Source organism: Ranitomeya variabilis, chromosome 7 (genome assembly GCF_051348905.1).
Source record: "Ranitomeya variabilis isolate aRanVar5 chromosome 7, aRanVar5.hap1, whole genome shotgun sequence".
In the NCBI taxonomy this organism is placed as follows: Eukaryota; Metazoa; Chordata; class Amphibia; order Anura; family Dendrobatidae; genus Ranitomeya; species Ranitomeya variabilis.
In genome coordinates this window covers 87,972,020-87,989,390 of record NC_135238.1, presented here as the reverse complement: position 1 = coordinate 87,989,390, position 17,371 = coordinate 87,972,020, and the positions used below count along the sequence as shown (strand labels likewise).

Sequence of the window (17,371 nt, the reverse complement as noted above, 5' to 3'; positions counted from 1 at the left end):
GTTTGACAGCAGCATTTAACTAGTTAATAGGTGCGGGCGGATCACGATTCTGCCCGTGCCTATTGCGGGCACATGTCAGCTTTTCAAAACAGCTGACATGTCCAGGCTTTGATGTGGGCTCACCGCCGGAGCCCGCATCAAAGCGGGGGTTCTGCCATCGAACGTACTATCCCGTCCAATGGCAGAAAGGGGATAAAAATGGGTGTTTCATGCTCAGTCAACCTTTTGTTTTCTCTTTCTTGTTTTCTTCCCCCAGTGCTCCACTTTTCACGTCTCTTTCCCCCTATCAACCACCCCCTTGCTTCCCATCTTGTGTGGTGTGTTTGAAGGTTTTGTTATAATAAATCTTCCTTCGTGTGTATTGTATCCCCTCCCTAAAAATTTAAATGAAAACTATTTGATGAAAAAAACGATCCCGCAAAATTGAAAATTGGCCGCGTTGTGAAGGAGTTAAGCAGCATATCCACTTCTTGCCGAACACCGAGACAGCTTTGAATAAACTGTTTGCCATGTACGTTTGCATGCGAAAAATTGAAACTTTTTCCTTTTGTTATATTTACTGAATACAGGGCTTGGTGGTAATGTCTGCCGACCTAGAAGAGGTGGCAATGAGCATCCTGAAGGGAAAGATTCCTGGCATGTGGATGAAGAAGTCTTATCCAAGCCTTAAACCCCTTGGAAGCTATGTTAATGATTTTCTTGCAAGACTGAAATTTTTACAAGTAAGTCATTTTACCATAAAATGAGACTACGACATTAACCTGCTCCAGGCACTCAGAACTGTGTCAAGCTGTCAGCTAAAATATTGGGATGTGTTTGTCATGTAGCCATATACAGTACATAGAATAAAAGATGGAAGCAATTTGGGAAAATTCATTATCAACTTATTATCCATACTTCAAAGTTTTATTTGAAACTATCTTCAGATGCTCCTTGAGATTTCTAGATGTGAAACATGCAATCTGGAACAATGCTGAATACCTTTATGTAATGAATTTGTGGGGCAGAAAGTTCCCCGATACATCTGTTGTGTTCTGTTGTTCGTTTGCTGGTGCATGAAAGTATCAGATAGATTTCACTGCTTGCCACATAGCCGAAGATAACAGCTGAACCCCATACACAAGACAGATGGTGATTTGTGTTATTCACACTGATTTCACAAAACACTGCGGAAATGATAAATATTAGCAGTGTTAATAACTTGTGTCACATCTCTTCCACTGTGCCAAACTGAAAACTTAGCAACATGTTTTTTTTTTCCCAAATTAAGACCCAGACTGATGAGGATAAATGAGGTATTTATGTTAAAAGCCTGATGCACAGGTTTGGTGGACATTTGTTCATTCTTCCTGTAGCATTAGCCCATTTAGATTTTGAAGCAGAAAGGAAAATGAAACATTTTAATGTATTTACTATTTTAAAGGGAACCTGTCACATCAATAAACACCATTTTACTGCAGGTATAGTGGTATACTGCAGATGAATAGCATGAATCCATTCCTGGCTGCGTTACTGGAGTAGCGGATACAGGGAGAAAAGGAACTTATATCCTCCCTCATTTCCAGTCCTGGGGCCGGTGCCGGGAGCTGTTACAGCCCCCATTCAGTATACTGTGAAGGCTGTAATCCCTCCCCGGCACATCGATTGACAGCCTGCTCTGCAGCGTGTGTGCAGCATGTGTGTATACAGAGCTGGCTGTCAATCAGTGCCAGGGAGTGATTGGAGCACGGTCACTGTTTATATAGAGAAATGACTATAACAGACCCCTATACCACACCAAAGACTAGAAGCAAGCAGCTGCAGGGAGAAAATCATTTAATTTCTGCATGTAGCCGCTTGATTCATCACTCCACATGACACGTTACTACTGCTCCAGAGACCAGTGGCAGCATGCCATTACATCCGACCCTTGGCATTGTGCTTTGTGATCTAGGGCTTGCAAGCAGGTGCTCAGCCCTGGAAACCCATAATATGAAGCTCTCAGTGCCGTTTTTGTGCTGATGTTAATGCCAGAGATTTGGAACTCTGCAGTTATTAAGCTAGTAGAGAGTTGGGGACTTTTATGGACTAAGCAACCGTGGTGGGTTGTAGTTAGCATTGCTAGACATTATACCAATACTTGTGATAGTAGTACATGGGAATGGCAGGCAAAAAAAATCAATGTCAAGACCAGAGGTAGAAACAAGTCACCGCCAGAGAAGCTTTGGAGCATCCAGGTATGATAGACGTTAGGTTTTTAAAATATAAATACTAGAGGCACGATTAATTTTCCTCTTTTTTGCATGTTTATTTTTCGGTGTTTTTTTTTTTTCGCTTGCTCATTTTTGCTTAATTCTTTTAATTTTCATCTTTTTTAATGTCCATTGTATTTGTTCATTTGTTTTTTTATGTACGCCATTGTTTGTGAAATTTCAAGATATTTGTGGATGATTTATCAATTAAGACTTTTTAAAAAGTAACTAAATATATGCACAAATGTACTTCAGTCCTCTTCTGGAGTGGTTTAATCTTCCCTATCACTTTTTACAAGGAGAGGAGAAAAACAATACATAAAAATGTACAGGGGGCAACATATAGACAAAAAAAAACATTCAAACTACTAAAACATGAAAAGGTGCACTTAGAAGTTATGATGGAAAAAAAAGGCAAACTTAATACCAAAGAGTAAAATAAAACCTATTTTTATGCAATTTTCTAAATAAACATATTTCTATAAGTGCTATTGACATGAAATTATCACCAGATGTCTGTAACAACCGATCCAATCTACACAGGCAAATAAATCAAACCATAGATTCCATAATTTAAGTTAGGTGTAATAATGTGAAATGCCATAGGGAAAAGTATTGAACACATGAAGAAATAGTGGTGCAAAAAGCCATGGCACCAGCTGAAATCAGTAATTAGCAATCCTGCCACTTAGTGAACAATGATATCAACTGGTTCAACTGATGGCCTATAAAAAGCTGTCTCATTACCAAGGTGCCACACAAGAAACATCTCATCTTGGGTAAAACCAGTGAGCTGTTTCAAGACCTTTGCAGCCTTATTGTTGCAAAATATACTGATGAAATTTGTTTCAGAAGAATTTATAAACATTTGAAGTTTCCAGTGGGGCCATAATCTGAAAGTGGAATGAAAATCATAATTTCACCATAAACCTGCCATGACCAGGTGCACACCACAAGATTTCAGACAGAGGAGTGAAAATAATTGTCAGAGTTGTTCAAGAGCCAAGAACCACCTGTGGAGAGCTACAGACGGACCTGGAATCAGCAGGCACAATTGTTTCAAAGAAGGTACTCAACCTCTATTGCCTGTATGCCAGATCAGAAAGCAAGACTCCATTTATGAACAAAGAGCATGTTCAAGCATGTTTAATGTTTGTTCAAGCAACATTTAGACAAGCCTGTGAAATACTGGGAGAATATAGTTTGGTCAGATAAGACCAAAATTGAACTATTTGGACCCATAATACACACCATGTTTGGAAGCCAAAAGGCAGATGGGAACATCATAGTATAGGGCGTTTTTTCAGCATACACCACTGGCAAACTTGATATAATAGAAGGAAGGATGAATGGTCTAATATACCGAGACATTCTTGAAATAAATCTGCATCTGCTGCCATCTAATAGGATGATGACGATGAATTAAGGGTGGATATTTCAGCAAGACAATGAGTCCAGACACAGAGCCAAGGACACTCTCAATTGTTCTCAGAAAAAGAAAATAAAGCTGCTAGAATGGCCCTGCAAATCACCTGATCTGAATCCAACAGAAAATTTATGGAAAGAACTAAAGCTCAAAGTTCCTAGAAGGAGCCCAGAGGACCCTCAGGATTTGAAGTGTTTGTAATTTCTCATTATTACACATAACTTAATTTATAGACATCTATGGTTTGAATTCTTTACCTGTGTGGATTGGATGGGTTGTTACCGACGTCTATTGAGAATTTCATGTCAATAGCACATTTAGAAATATATTTACTAAGAAAATTGGTGACCTGTTCAATACTTAATTGACCTGCTGTATAACTTGTAAAAACATTTACCTGAAAGTAATGAAAGTGAATTTGTAGAGAGTGGGCAAAATGAAAAATCGGTGGAATTCAAAGATTCAGTGCAAACTGGCAGGAGTTAACGGTACTTATGCCTCAGCGCTGCTTTTTAACAGTGCTGAGAAATAAGTGTATAGGGCCCCCCAGAGTTGGAATTTCTCTGGGGTCTCGGCTACTGGAGGTAGCCGAGACCCCAGAGAACATGATTCGGGTTGTTTTTTACCGACCCCAGTGTTGCGATCGCTGTTATTAATGGAATAACGGCGACCGCATAAAAAAAGTCTGATTTCCCATTTAATTTCTCCTCTGATGTGATCGCACATCGGAGGAGAGAGAAATGGGGTCCCCCGATCCTCCCCAGTACCTCCAGTGTCCCTGCAAACCCTGTGACGTCCCACGAGCCACCGGCGTCTTCTTCCAGGAAGAAAATGGTAGGCGCATGCGCCCGTCGAGATCTGCCGGCTGGCACCCAGCAACGATGGGAAATTTTTCCTGTTGGTTCATTTTGATCACTGTGATAGACCCTAGCACACTAATCAAAATAAAAAATAGTAAATCAAACCCCCCTTTATCACCCCCTTAGTAAAAAAAAAATTTAATTAAAAAAATGTATATATTTACATTTTTCCATTAGGGTTAGAGTTGGGCTAAAGAAAGAGTTGGGCTAAAGTTAGGGTTGGGTTATAGATAGGGTTGGGCTAGGGTTTGGGCTAGGATTGGGCTAAAATTAGGGTTGGGCTAAAGTTGGGCTAAAATTAGGGTTGGGCTAAAGTTGGGCTAAAGTTAGAGTTGGGCTAAAGTTAGCGTTGGGCTAAAGTTAGGTTTAGGGTTTGGGCTAGGGTTGGGCTAAAGGGTTGGCTAAAGTTAGGGTGGGGGCTAGGGTTAGGGTTGGTCTAAAGTTAGGGTTGGGCTAAAGTTATGGTTGGGCTAGAGTTAGGGTTGTGGTTATGGTTGGGATTAGGGTTAGGGGTGTGTTGGGTTTAGGGTTAGATTTAGAATTGGGAGGTTCCACTGTTTAGATACATCAGGGGTTCTCCAAACGCGACATGGCGCCATCATTGATTCCAGCCAATTTTGCATTCAAAAAGTCCCTGCCTTCTGAGCCCTCCCATGCGCCCAAACAGTGGATTTCCCCTACATACGGGGTATTGGCGTACTCAAGAGAAATTGCACAACAAATTTTAAGGTCCATTTTCTCCTGATACCCTTGTGAAATTAAAAAAATTGGTTCCAAAGTAATTATTTTGTGAAATTAGTAAAATGTTCATTTTTTTCCTTCCACATTGCTTTAGTTCTCGTGAAGCACCTGAAGGGTTAATAAACATCTTGAATGTTTTTTGCGCACCTTGAGGGGTGCAGTTTTTAGAATGGTGTCATTTTTTGGTATTTTCTGTCATATTGACCCCCCAAACTCTCTTCAAATGTGAGGTGGTCCCTAAAAAAATGGTTTTGTAAATTTTCTTGGAAAAATGAGAAATCGCTGGTCAACTTTTAACCCTTATAACGCCCTAACAAAAAAATTATGTTTCCAAAATTGTGCTGATGTAAAGTAGACATGTGGGAAATGTTATTTATTAATTATTTTGTGTGACACCACTCTTTGATTTGAAAATTGCAACATTTTTGCCAAATTTCTGTTTTTTTCATAAATAAATGCAAGTTATATCGAAGAAATTTTACCACTAACATGAAGTACAATATGTCACGAAAAGTATTCTCAGAATCAGTAGGATATGTTAAAGCATTGCAGAGCTGTAACTTCATAAAGTGACAGTGGTCAGAATTGTAAAAATTGGCTTGGTCATTAAGTACCAAATTGGCTCCATCACTAAGGGGTTAAATTAGACAAATCCATTCCAAATGGTATACACACCATTGTTCGAAAGGAACACAGTACAGAGAGAGACTATTATTTCTAAAATTTTAAGATGCTATAATGACAGGCCTGTACTTCAGCACTGGGTTATATCAAAAGTGGCATCAATTGGATCAGCTTCTTTGAGCAAGAAAGTTCTTGTCTGGACTTAGATGAATCACTAGATATCATAAGTCTTTATTTTTTTCAAACCATGTGATACTAAGCCAAATAAAAGGTTGGTTTATAAAAAAAAGAGGATGCTTGGAAAAAGTGCTTAAATGGGGAGGTAATTGGCTCAGTGATAAAAAACAGAAGTGGACATGGAGATGGAAGCCCGATGCGATAGCATCGGGAGGGCGGTAATGTCATGATGGGGGCAGGCATGCGGCGCTGTTGTTGCCTAATGGCATCCTGTAATAATCTAATGGCTTTTGCATCAGGGGACTCATGTGCTTGACGCCTACGATTATATGCATTGTTTTTGTCCCAGCGATGCTGTGGCTCTTCAGGAGTCTCATTTGCCCTTTGTTGTCTTTGACTTTGTGCCTTTTCTGCTTTCCTTTCATTGTCATTGGCGTACTTTTTAGGAGGAGCCATGTTGGCATTGATTTTTGCTTTTTAAAAGGGTTTTCCCACTAACAAAAGTTAATTTTAAAAATTGTCTGTGTCTGACCATGTACCGAACATACCACAGCTCCTGAGCAGGGGAGGAAGCAAAAGACAATACTGACATTACAGCAGGAGATCGCAGAGGATACATTTTGTGAGGTAAAAGCATAGTTACTTACCGATAACGGTATTTCTCAGAGCCCATGACAGCACTACCAGAGAGAGGGGATCCGCCCTTCAGGGACAGGAAACCTATAGGATAAAAGGGCAGTACCTCTCTCCTGTGTCAGTTTGGTTTACAGAGCATCAAAGGTCCTCCAGGTTAGTGACAACAGGAAAATATTCAATTTTAACATATTGCTTAATAGGATTACACCGTGTCTATAATAAAAATACACATTTCATATAATAAAGTGCTCACCGCACACGTGATAAGGGGGGAATAAGCAGGTGCTGTCATGGGCTCTGAGAAATACCGTTACCGGTAAGTAACTATGCTTTTCTCAGTCGCCCATGACAGCACTACCAGAGAGAATTGCAGAAATGATTGCTTAGGGAGGGACCACAGCCTGCAAGACCCTTCTTCCGAAGGTTAAGTCAGATGAAGAGGCTAGGTCTAAGCGGTAGTGTCTAAAAAAGGTTGAAGGCGATGACCAGGTGGCCGCCTTACAGATTTTGTCTATTGATACCTCCAACCTTTCGGCCCAGGAGGTCGCCATAGCTCTAGTAGAGTGCGCTTTGAGCCCCTCAGGAACTGTTTCCAGTGGACGAATACGCCAAGGCTATCGCATCTGTTACCCAGCGAGCTATAGTGCTTTTGGAGGCTTTGAGTCCTTTTCTGGGTCCCTGAAAACAGATAAAGAGAGACCCTTCCTTCCTATAATGCTGGGTGGATTCTAAGTATTGTAGTAGACACCTTCTCACATCTAATGTGTGGAATTTTTCCTCTTTCTTATTTTTAGGGTCTGGGCAGAAGGAAAGAAGGACTATCTCCTGGGACCTGTGAAAATTCGACGCAACCTTGGGTAGATAAGCAGGGTCTGTTTTCTGTATTACCCTATCATCCATGATTTGCGTGAAGGGTGGATTTGCAGATAGGGCCTGGAGATCACTTATTCTACGGGCAGATGTTAAGGCTGTGAGAAGGGCCGTTTTAAGTGATAAGGTTTTAAGTGGTATCGAATCTATGGGCTCAAACGGGCTCTGTTAGAGCTGACAAGACTAAGTTTAAGTCCCAGGTTGGTAGTTTTTTTATGTTTATGGGTTTAGATCTTACAGCAGCTTTAATAAACGTTGTTACCCATGGATTAGCGGCTATATTCTCACTGTATAATGCCCCTAAAGCCGCTATTTGCACTTTTTAAGTGCTTACCGAGAGGCCTAGATCTAAGCCTTTTTGTAGGAATTCTAACACTTTAGCAACTGGGACCCCATCTTGCAATTTTACCCCAGAGGTGGACAGAAACTTTTTCCAGGTTTTGCCGTAGATTTTAGTTGTTACTGTTTTCATACTTTTCAATAGTGTGGACACTAGTTTATCCGAAAAACCCCTTGCCTTTAGTAGTGACCTGTCAAATTCCACGCTGTCAAGTGGAGTCTCTCTGACTGAGGGTGGAACACCGGTCCCTGCGATGGGGGGTCCGGAAGATCCGGGAGAACCCAGGGATCGGTGACCGATAGCATCCTCAGCCAGGAAAACCAGGTCCTTTTGGGCCAGAAAGGGGCTATTAGGATGAGACTCGCCCTGTCCTGTCTGATTTTCCGCAGAACTGCCGGAATAAGTATATAAGGGGGAAAGGCATATGCGAGACTCTGAGTCCAGGGAATCGTGAATGCATCCAGCGCCCGAGGGCCCCCCCTGGGGTCTAGAGAACAGAATTCTTTTACTTTCCTGTTCTCTACACTGGCAAAAAGGTCTATTACAGGGACCCCCCCATAGTTTGGTGATCTGATTGAAGATGCTTTGATTCTGTGTCCATTCCCCCTGTTTTAAATGGGTACGGCTTAAGAAGTCTGCTTTTTGGTTTTCTACCCCCTTTATATGTAGCGCAGAGAGGGATAGAAAGTTGTTTTCTGCTAAAGTGAAGATTTGGGAAGTGGCCTTCATTAGGGCTCGAGACCTGGTCCCCCCTGGTGGTTCAGGTAGGCTACCACTACCTGATTGTCCGAGAAAACCCGGACATGATGCCCCTGCAGGCTGTGAAGGAAGTATGATAGAGCATGGCTCACCGCCCAAAGTTCTTTTTGGTTTGAAGATGCCCCATATTCTTGACCTGTCCAGACTCCCTGAGTGATACTGTTGCCCAGGTGAGCTCCCCACCCCGTGGGACTGGCATCCGTGGTAACTATCCGAGATATGTCTATTACCCAAGGAACCCTTTTGATAGGTTGTTGGAATCCAACCACCAGGTTAGGGAACGAATAGTGTCTGAATTTAGAGTCATATGTCCTTCTAGATGTCCCTCTAGTGTGATCTGATTCCTCAGAATATCCCACTGGAGGTTTCTCGTGTGAATTTGTGCCCACTGTATTGCCGGGAGGCAGGTAGAAAGGGACCCCAGTAGTGACATCGCCCCTCTCAAGGTCATTTGAGGGTTTGAGCAAGCTCTTGAGACAAGATTTAATATTTTTTTTTTTTTCTGGTCTGGAGGATGACATTCCTGTGTTATCGAGTCCAAAGTTAGGCCCAAAAACTCTTGAACCCTGCTCGGTTCTAGTTTTGATTTTTGGAGATTTATAAGCCAGCCTAACTCTGGCAGAGTTTTTATTACTCTGTCGCATTGTTGGCGACAGTGTTGGGCTGAATTGCTGACAATTAGAAAGTCGTCCAAGTATGGTACTATTAGAATGTCTTTTTCTCTTAGATGGGCCATCATTTCCGCTATCAATTTGGTAAATATGCGGGGTGCCACTGAAATGTCAAAGGGAAGGGCTTTGTACTGGTATTCCCTTATTTCTCCTCCCATGACCACTGCTAGTCTGAGGTATTTCTGGGAGTTTTTGTGGATGGGGACGTGATAATACGTGTTGCTGAGATCCAACACTATCATGAAGCAATTCGGAAACAGGTTTTTGATTGTTGATTTTATTGATTCCATTTTGAAACTTTGGTTCCTTACATAACTGTTTAGCTTCCGCAAGTTTATTATTGTGCAGAAGGAACCATCCGGTTTTGGAACCAGAAACAGTGGGGAAAAAAACCCTGTCCCTCTTTCCAGCAGGGGGACTTCTTGAATGACTTCTTTGTTTATGAGCTTTGAAATTTCTTGTTCCAATGCCTGTTGTTGCTGAGGTGAGGATTTTAGTGGGGTGACCACATAGTTTTGGGGAGGAAGGGAAGTAAAGTTTATCTGAAATCCCATTTTTATCAAGTTCAAAACCCAAGTGCTGGTTGAGATTTTTTCCCAGGCCGGAAGGTGTTGAGATAATCTCCCTCCCACCCTGGTGAAGGGGTCACTTAGGGGTCTTTTTATCTCTTGGGGAGTTACCAAAGAGGAACCCCCTATCCCTCCTTTTTCCATCATCCCATCTGTTCTGTTCCCTTGGGGGACGTCTCCGGAAAAACTTCCTATTCCGAAAGGGCCGCTTAACAAATGGTGTGGCCAGGTTAGGGAATCCTTTTTTCTTATCTCCAGCTTTTTGTAAAATGTCATCCAGGGTCTCTCCAAACAAAAATTTTCCCTCACATGGAATTGAACAAAGTTTTTGTTTAGTCTGTAGGTCGCCTGGCCAACTTTTTAGCCATAGCGTCCTACGAGCTGCATTAGATAAAGCTGCCGATTTGGAAGTGAGTTTAATAGAATCGGCTGATGAGTCCGCCAAAAAGGCTGCCGCCCCTCTAATCATGGGAATTGATTCTATCACTTTACTCCTAGATACCCCGTCTCTTAGTTGTTTCTCTAAGTTATCTATCCAAATCATTAGAGATCTAGAAGTACACGCGGCTGCTATTGCAGGCCTTAAACATCCCCCTGCCGATTCCCAGGCCCCTTTAAGGAAGGTATCGGCTCTTTTATCAAGGGGATCCTTCAGAGTTCCCATGTCCTCAAAGGGCAACGCAAATTTTTTGGAGGCCTTAGCTACTGCTACGTCAAGTTTAGGGGCTTTATCCCATGACGTAGAAGCCTCTTCCTCGAAGGGATATTTCCTTTTAAGGGAGGGTACGGATGAGTTTTTTCTTTCTGGTTTCTCCCACTCGTTTTTAATTAATGCTTGAACATTTTCGTTAAGTGGAAAGACTATACGCTTTTTTTTACCTAATCCTCCAAACATGATGTCCTGTACCGTCTTGTCAGGTCGGGGATCCAGGACCCCCATGATCGATCTTACAGCCTTCACAAGGGCATCGACTTCATCTAAAGGGAAGCAGTGGTGACCTCCGCTCTCAGAATCCGAGGAGGAGGAGGACCCTCGTCTGTCTGAATCTCCATCTTCAGAACTAGAGGAATCGGAGTGTGAATAGGGTACAGGTGTTTTCTCTTTGACCCCTTCCCCTTTAAGGGATTTAAACGCTGTTTCTACCTCTGATCTGATTACAGATCGCAATTCAGAGGCGAAACTAGGGGTTTCCTCACAAAGGACCTGTCCTATACATGAATCACACAATTTCTTATCCCAGGTTTGCGACAAGGGTTTTCTACACAGGGGACATGACCTATGCTTAGTTTTCTCCGTTCTTTTTCTTGCCAAAAATAAACGGAAAAGGGGACCCTAATTATTTGGTGAACTTTCACGAAGATCACTCACCCATCTTGCGCAGCCACAGGTACCGGTTCTGGAGGTATAGGATCCTGTATGAGATCCGTAGTCGGTGGTGCCAGCTGGTTAGCCATAGTGGAGACTTTACTCTGCGGCGTGGAATGGCTGCTGGAGCGAGTACTGTGGGTGCCGGTAGAGGATCTCTTTCTTTGCACATTCGGCTTGCGCTGGTGGTGACGCTGCTGCGGCGGCTGTAATGGCTGCGGCGGCTGGAGCTGCTGATCGCTGTCCTCCATTATTGGGACTGCATGCAGCAAAGAAACATCTCCACAGCGATGTTTAAAAGGGATTTTTGGCGCCAATCCACCCCCTCCTCCAGGGCTGCGTCATCGGGAAACACTGATCCCCATCCTGATCTGCGCATGCGCGCACTGCCTGGGACCCGGAAGTAGAGATGCACTAGATCCGGGGCGGCGGCCATCTTGGTGCACCTCGCACACCGTGCACGTGCGCCCGCCCCGAATCAGGAAGTGCTTGTTGCGGCGTGAAGATGTACGGCACACCAGGTTCCCGAAGCCCCTACCCCAATCCGGGGAGGCGGCCGCGCTTCCCTCCGCGCACTCTGCAGATCCCTCAGTCCCAGCAGCGGCGGCGTCAGACACTGCACCAGCCGTGACAGGGGCCTCCCCTCCGTCATAGCTTGACTGGCCGGCTCCGGATCTCAGGTACCGATCCTAGAGGGTTCCCTGTCAGGGACAGGTAACCAAACTGATGCAGGAGAGAGGTACTGCCCTTTTATCCTATAGGTTTCCTGTCCCTGAAGGGCGGATCCCCTCTCTCTGGTAGTGCTGTCATGGGCGACTGAGAAAATATTTTTTAAAAACAGTCAGTGAAATATTTTACCTCACAAAATGAATCCACTGTGATCCCCTGCTGTAATGTCAGTATTGTCTTTTGCTTCCTCCCCTGCCCAGGAGATGTGGTATGCTCCGTACACAGTCAGACACACTCACCCCTGTGTCTGACCGTGTATACAAAATACCACAGCTTCTGGGCAGGGGAGGAAGCAAAAGACAATATAGACATTACAGCAGGAGATCGCAGAGGATATATTTTGTGAGGTAAAATATTTTTTAAAAAGTCAGTGAAATATTTTACCTCACAAAATGAATCCACTGTGATCCCCTGCTGTAATGTCAGTATTACCTTTTGCTTCCTCCCCTGCCCAGGAGATGTGGTATGCTCTGTACACGGTCAGACACAGTCAATTTTTAAAATGAACTTTTGTTCGTGGGAAAACCCCTTTAATGTGACCGGCTTCCTCTGCCTGTAGACACGTCGCGCATCTGTTGCCGGGATCAGCCGAATGATTCACTGCACCTGCACGTAATTCACGCAGGCGCAGTAAGGCCAGTTTCACATTTGCGGTTTTGTCTGCAGCGTTTCTGACGCATACATCTGCATGCGTCTTGATTTCATATCTTTTACATTGTGGACACAGGTTCATGCGTTTGCATGCGTTCGCCTGCGTTTGCTTATGCATGCGTCTTTTCGCGGTGTGCGGCTAACACACCATGTTGCAATTTTTGAGGCGGCAAATTCTAATCAAATATGTGCAGGAATGCGCATGCGTGCGTTAAAAAATGCATTACTGCCTCTGGGAATGCATGCGTACGCATGTATTTGCATACACATGCGTTCGCTGCGCTTGCGTACGTCGGACTGCGCATGTCCAGGAACTGATTTAGACACACCCATTGAGACACGCCCTCCTGGAAATATCAAACGCATGCGCATAAAAAGCGTAAACGCAACGTATATTTTTTGCTGTCATCCGTAAGCTGATGTGGATAAAATCGCTGCGTTTGCATGCGTTTGCGGTTGCGGACAAGACGCTGCAGACTCAACTGCAAATGTGAAACTAGCCTTAATCAGGCAGACAGACAGATAGCAGCAGTCACATTAAAACTGCAGATGCACTCCTCCTGTTCAAAGATGGCTGCAGTCAGTGAATCATTTGGCTGATCCCGGCGGCGGCTTGTTCGCGATGGTGTTCCGCTGGTGGTACCACACAAGAGGCTGCGTGAGTGTGTGTATCTGAGTGTGTGTGTGTGTGTGGTGCGATGGTGTTCTACTGGTGGTACCGCGCAACAGGTTGGTACCAGCAGCAGTTTCCATATTGAGACACCCATCACTTGGGTGTCCCAATATGGCGGTCGGCGAACTTCCTCCGCTTGGAATTCTGGGATACAGTGACATCTGGACAGAACAAGAAAGGAAATTATTACAAGGCAATTATATAAATAGATATGGGTCACTGTTGCTAGTGCAGTAACAGAATAAGCAATGGGCCCTAATCTTTTTAATGTATTAATGTCAATCTGTCTACTAAATTGTGCAAAATTATTAGAAGACAAATTTCGCTCCTGGAGTGGTAAAATGCAGCGGCCAGGAATACAGCTCAGATTGCCCCATTGCTGGCTGCGTCCAGGGCAAATGCGTTACCTTCTCCCTCCAGATGTACCACTTTTTATAATTTCCTGTTGATGCTGCTGCTACATAGAGAAAGAAAACAGGAAGGTAAAATAGATTCACTAGCTCAGAGACAATAGGAAAAGAGATAGAAACAAAGAGAGAGGGGAGCACACATGAATGGTATCAGCCGGGAAAAGAATGCAGAAAGGTCATAGACCTACTCACCGCAGACAGTTATGCTGGACAAGCATAACAATGTGGAATGGCTCAGAAGGATTCCTAGTCCTGTACGGCAGATGAACGGAAGCTCCCAGACCTAATAGGAAAAGAGAGACAGAGGACGCAAAGGTGAAAGCTGGTCATAAACACGAGAAGTATAGCATCCAGACGTAGTGTTATTCCTTGTGTACATGACAGGTTATTCTGAAAAATTACATAATCTACAGTGGCTTGCAAAAGTATTCACCCCCTTGTCTTTTTACCTATTTTGTTACACCACAACCTGTGTTTAAATATTTTTGTTAACCGATTTGTGTGTGATGCATTAGCACTACATTGTCTAAGTTGGTGATGTGAAGTGAGAAAAATGTAGGCATAAATTAATTTATTGGGATTAAATGACTAAAAAATGTCATGTGCATATGTATTCACGCCTTTTGCAATGAAGCCGCAAAAAATTTCTAGTGCAAGTATTTACCATCATAAGTCGCATGCTTAGTGAAAGGAAGTCCACCTGTGTGAAATCTAAGTGTCACATGGTTGGTCAGTATATACACACTTTTTGTGAAAGGTCGCAACACCATTAAGCAAGAGGCACCACTAACTAAACACCACCATGAAGACCAAGGAGATCTCCAAACAAGTCAGGGACAAAGTTGTTGAGAAATAGAAGTCAGGGTTGAGTTATAAAAAATAACCCAATCTCTGATGATCCCCCAGAGCGCCATCAAATCCATTATCATCAAATGGAAAGAACGTGGTACCACAACAAATCTGCCAAGAAAAGACCGCCCACCAATACTCTCAGGTCGGTCAAGGAGGGCATTAATCAAAGAATCAGTGCAGAGGTCAAAGGTAACCCCCGAAGGAGCTGCAGACTTCCCAAGCAGAGACTGGAGTATCTGTTCATGTGAGCACAATAAGCTGTACACTACATAGAGGTGGCTTTTATGAATGAGGGGACAAAGAAAAATCTTTACTTACACACAAAAATTGTAAAGCTCGTTTTGAGTTTGCCAAAAGACATATGGGAGACTCCCAAATTAATGGTTGCTGTGGTCAGATGAAACAAAAATTGAACTGTTTAGCCACCAAAGTAAACGCTATGTTTGGGGACAAACCAACATAGCTCATAACTCCAAGAACACTATCCCCACAGTGAAACATGGTGGTGGCAGCATCATGCTGTGGGGATTTTTCACCGCAGCAGTGACAGGGAAAATGTTCTGAGTCTAAGGGAATATGGATGGTGCGAAAGGCAGGGATATTCTTGAGCAAAACCTGTTTGTCAGAGATTTGAAACTGGGAAGGAGGTTCACCTTCCAAAAAGACAATGACCCAAAGCATACTGCTAAAGAAACACTCAAGTGGTTTAAGGGGAAACATGTAAATGTTTTGGAGTGGCCTAGTCAATGCCCAGACATTAATAAAAGTGAGAATCTGTGGTCAAACTTGAAGGTTGCTATTCACCAGAGGAAACCATCTAACTGGAAGGAGCTAGAGCAGTTTTGCCTTGAGGAATGGACAAAAATCCCAGTGGCAAAATGTGGAAACCTCATAGAGACTTATCCAAAGCATCTTGCATGTGTAATTTCTGTAAAAGGATGCTCTGCAAAGTACTGACTTTAGGGGAGTGAATAGTTATGCACACTGAAGTTTTCAATTAGTTTGTCCTATTGTTTACTTCACAGTAAAAAGAAAACCAAATGTTCATTACATGACGTGACGAAACCCTAAAAAAAAAACAAACAGTAAAATTCCAGGTTGTGAGGCAGCAAAACACGAAAATTGCCAAGGAGGGTAAATACTTTTGCAAGCCACTGTGCTTGAGCTGACAAATACGCTTAGAGTTGCATATCCCCTATGGTGCTTTTCTTGAGGGGCCGGTAAACTAGTGCTTCACCACTGGCACAGACCATAGGTTAAAAGAGAGGAGAACAGGGCCAATGCAAGTGAAAGACTTTGTACACGAAGGATATGTGCACACATTTCCTTTCAGACATGTGGGAACACGGCAAGTTTTTCACTAGGAAGAAGTTTCAGGACACACCGGCATCTTTTGTCATGAAGCATCTTTTTTATGTCTTTTTGGTTCCTTTTTGCGATATGTTTGGCCACTGGCCTTTTTTTACTCTTGTATTAAATAACCTAGTAAGCGGCTTTGAAACCAACACCTCCAGAAGAATGGGCAGGTCAGTAATTTTATCTGCTTTTTGTTTTTGACACCTGAATCAATTAAAAGAAACTGAAAAGACTGAACATATTAACAGTCGTTTTTATATAGCAGCGCACATGTTCATTCTTTCTAGTGTTTATTTAGTGCTTTTTCAGGCGGATTGTGGAGTGTACACATCTGAAAAGACATCTTGGACACCTGCCCTTAGAGAACTGTGATTTTGCCGTATGAATCTAATTATGAGAATTTTAAAATGAAGTATGAAAAGGTGTCATACTGACCGAGATAAGCCGCAGTTATTTTGTCTTATAAATTGTCTTGTAAATCCAGTGTGAATTGTTACTGATTATTTCTTGGCTAATCTATCACTTTTTGATCATTATCTAGAGCAGCATCATATGTGTTAGGCTGCCATCACACTGGCAGTATTTGGTCAGTATTTTACATCAGTATTTGTAAGGCTACGTTCACATTTGCGGCCAGCGCCGCAGCGTCGGGCGCCGCAGCGGCGCCGCATGCGTCATGCGCCCCTATATTTAACATGGGGGCGCATGGACATGCGGCGCACTTGCGTTTTGCGCCGCATGCGTCGCTGCGGCGCCCGCGTCGGTGCGCAGAGGACGCAGCAAGTTGCATTTTTGCTGCGTCCAAATTCAATGAAAAAAACGACGCATGCGACGCAAAACGCAGCGTTGTGCATGCGTTTTGCTGCGTTTTTGTTTGCGTTGTGCGCTGCGGCGCCGACGCTGCGGCGCACAACGCAAATGTGAACGTAGCCTAAGCCAAAACCAGGAGTGGAACAAATAGAGGAAAAGTATAATAGAAACCTATGCACCACTTCTGTATTTATCACCCACTCCTGGTTTTGGCTTACAAATACTGAGGTAAAATACTGACCATATACTGCTAGTGTGACGGCAGCCTTACTTGCGCAGATAGATGTCAGTATATATTGATGATGGTATTTTGACCTTGGCTTTATTATGAATATATTTTTCTATGTAACACAGGACTGGTATGAAAATGGAACTCCTCCAGTTTTTTGGCTCTCTGGCTTTTTTTTCACACAAGCATTCCTGACTGGAGCACAGCAAAATTTTGCTCGCAAGTATACAATCCCCATTGACCTGCTGGGGTTTGACTTTGAGGTTTTAGAAGATAAAGAATACAAGCATGCACCTGAGGATGGTAAGGAACAGTCGCTGCTGCCACAGATCATGAGTACTGAATGGTCATGGCTGGTCCTCAAAAGCCAGGGTGTCCGAACCGGCTAAGA

General features: G+C 43.3%; 1 protein-coding gene across 2 annotated transcripts in view; it reads left to right on the top strand.

Moving 5' to 3' along the window:
* The window catches only part of DNAH7 (dynein axonemal heavy chain 7), a 564,416-nt gene that overhangs the window by 532,396 nt on the left and 14,649 nt on the right, over nt 1-17,371 (top strand). For both annotated transcript variants that reach the window (XM_077275383.1, XM_077275384.1), the window contains exons 61-62: nt 570-722; nt 17,106-17,283. In XM_077275383.1, coding sequence (XP_077131498.1) covers nt 570-722; nt 17,106-17,283 — 331 coding nt within the window. The remainder of the gene's footprint in view (nt 1-569; nt 723-17,105; nt 17,284-17,371) is intronic.